We start from the raw sequence: 1,774 nt of genomic DNA, 5'->3' as shown, positions 1-1,774 counted from the left end.
ACGGACGGGGACTGCTATTCACAGACGGACGGGGACTGCTACGAGACGGGACGGGGACTGCTTATCTGAGAGGGACGGGGACGGCTATGGTCGGAACGGACGTATCTGGAGGACCGGGGATAGCTTGCGCCGGATCCTGAGACGGACCGGGGACTGATACGAGACGACGGGATATACATTGAGACGGGGACGGGGACTGCATCGAACGGGACGGGGTACTGCATATCGAGACGGGACGGGCACTGCCTATTCGAGACTGGGGACGGGACTGCTATCGAGACGGGACGGGGTACTGCTATCGAGAACGGACGGACTCATATCTGAGACGTGAACGGGACGGCTATCGAGATCGGGGACGGGACTGCTATCGAACGGGTACGGGAACTGCGATCGAGACGGGACGTGGACTGCTATCGAGACGGGTTATTAATATACATTGAGAAAGGAGACGGCGGGACTGTCTATCGAGGATACGGGGATCTGCTATCGAGACATGGTTATAATAACATTGAGAAAGGAGACCGGGCGGGGACTGCTATCGAGTATGGACGGGGACTTGCTATCGGACATCGATAGCAGTCCCCGTCCCGTCTCGATAGCAGTCCCCGTCCCGTCTCGATAGCAGTCCCCGTCCCGTCTCGATAGCAGTCCCCGTCCGTCTCGATAGCAGTCCCCGGTTAACGTTCTTTAGTTTTAAAGATATGAAGAATAAAAGACTGACCTGGTTGTGCAGCTGGTCTTCCAGAGAACCGTTGGGCATGAAGACATAGAGCAGACAGTAGGTTCCTTGTCCAACACTGTAGCCCACAAAGTCCACTATATTGGGATGTCTGTATCTGGGCGGGGAAAGGCAGAGTATTTTTGTTTGTTGCTAAACCTACTGTCCTATTGTCCGCATCTTACAATGAAGAAGACACTTTTCAGATGTATTTTYTTCAGGGGAGAAGTCGTACAGATTGAGCAGCACTTTATTCAAATCAAATCAAATGTATTTATATAGCCCTTCTTACATCAGCTGATATCTCAAAGTGCTGTATAGAAACCCAGCCTAAAACCCCAAACAGCAAGCAATGCAGGTGTAGAAGCACGGTGGCTAGGAAAAACTCCCTCCTCAACAATAGGAGGAAGAAACAGAGCATATAGGCAGAGTAAAGATGACCTGCTTGGCAGAAGAGAGACTAACCACAGCAGAAGAGAGACTAACCACAGCGGACCAGCAGAAGACAGACTAACCACAGCAGAAGAGAGACTAACCACAGCGGACCAGCAGAAGACAGACTAACCACAGTGGACCAGCTAAAGCCTGAAGAGGACAGTATAAAGGGAACTTCTGATTCTCTAGGCCTGTCTCCACCTGGGCTTTTCATGGTCAGGCTTCCCGTATGACGATACGGAATACAGTCTGATGTACGTGGAATAGGGGAGACTAGGGCTGGGGCTGACCCCATTTAGTCCACTGGTCGATTGTTTGGTCGATAGGCTGTTGGTCGACCAATAATGTTTTAGTCGAGCAGTTGCAACAACAACAAAAATGTATTGATTTACACCTGTCTCAGTAGACTAATCCATTGTAGAGGCCTGTCTCAGTGGACTAATCCAATGTAGAGGTCTGTCTCAGTGGACTAATCCATTGTAAGGCCTGTCTCAGTGGACTAATCCAAGCTCTGTACATTGGGATTTTAGTCACTGAGACAGACTCTCTAATTGATTAGTCCACTGAGACAGAGCTCTACAATGGATAGTCACTGAGACAGACCTCTAATGTGGGAATCAG

At 50.2% G+C, this 1,774-nt stretch overlaps 1 protein-coding gene across 1 annotated transcript in view; it reads right to left on the bottom strand.

The window, feature by feature from the left end:
• LOC112072310 (interleukin-1 receptor-associated kinase 1) overlaps positions 1-1,774 on the bottom strand; it is a 67,797-nt gene that overhangs the window by 27,129 nt on the left and 38,894 nt on the right. The window contains 1 exon segment of the mRNA XM_070439739.1: positions 722-836. Within this exon segment, the coding sequence (XP_070295840.1) occupies positions 722-836 (115 nt within the window).

Source organism: Salvelinus sp. IW2-2015, unplaced genomic scaffold (genome assembly GCF_002910315.2).
Source record: "Salvelinus sp. IW2-2015 unplaced genomic scaffold, ASM291031v2 Un_scaffold1887, whole genome shotgun sequence".
Lineage (NCBI taxonomy): Eukaryota > Metazoa > Chordata > Actinopteri > Salmoniformes > Salmonidae > Salvelinus > Salvelinus sp. IW2-2015.
Note: the sequence above shows the minus strand (reverse complement) of the source record. Positions and strands in the feature narration are given on the sequence as shown.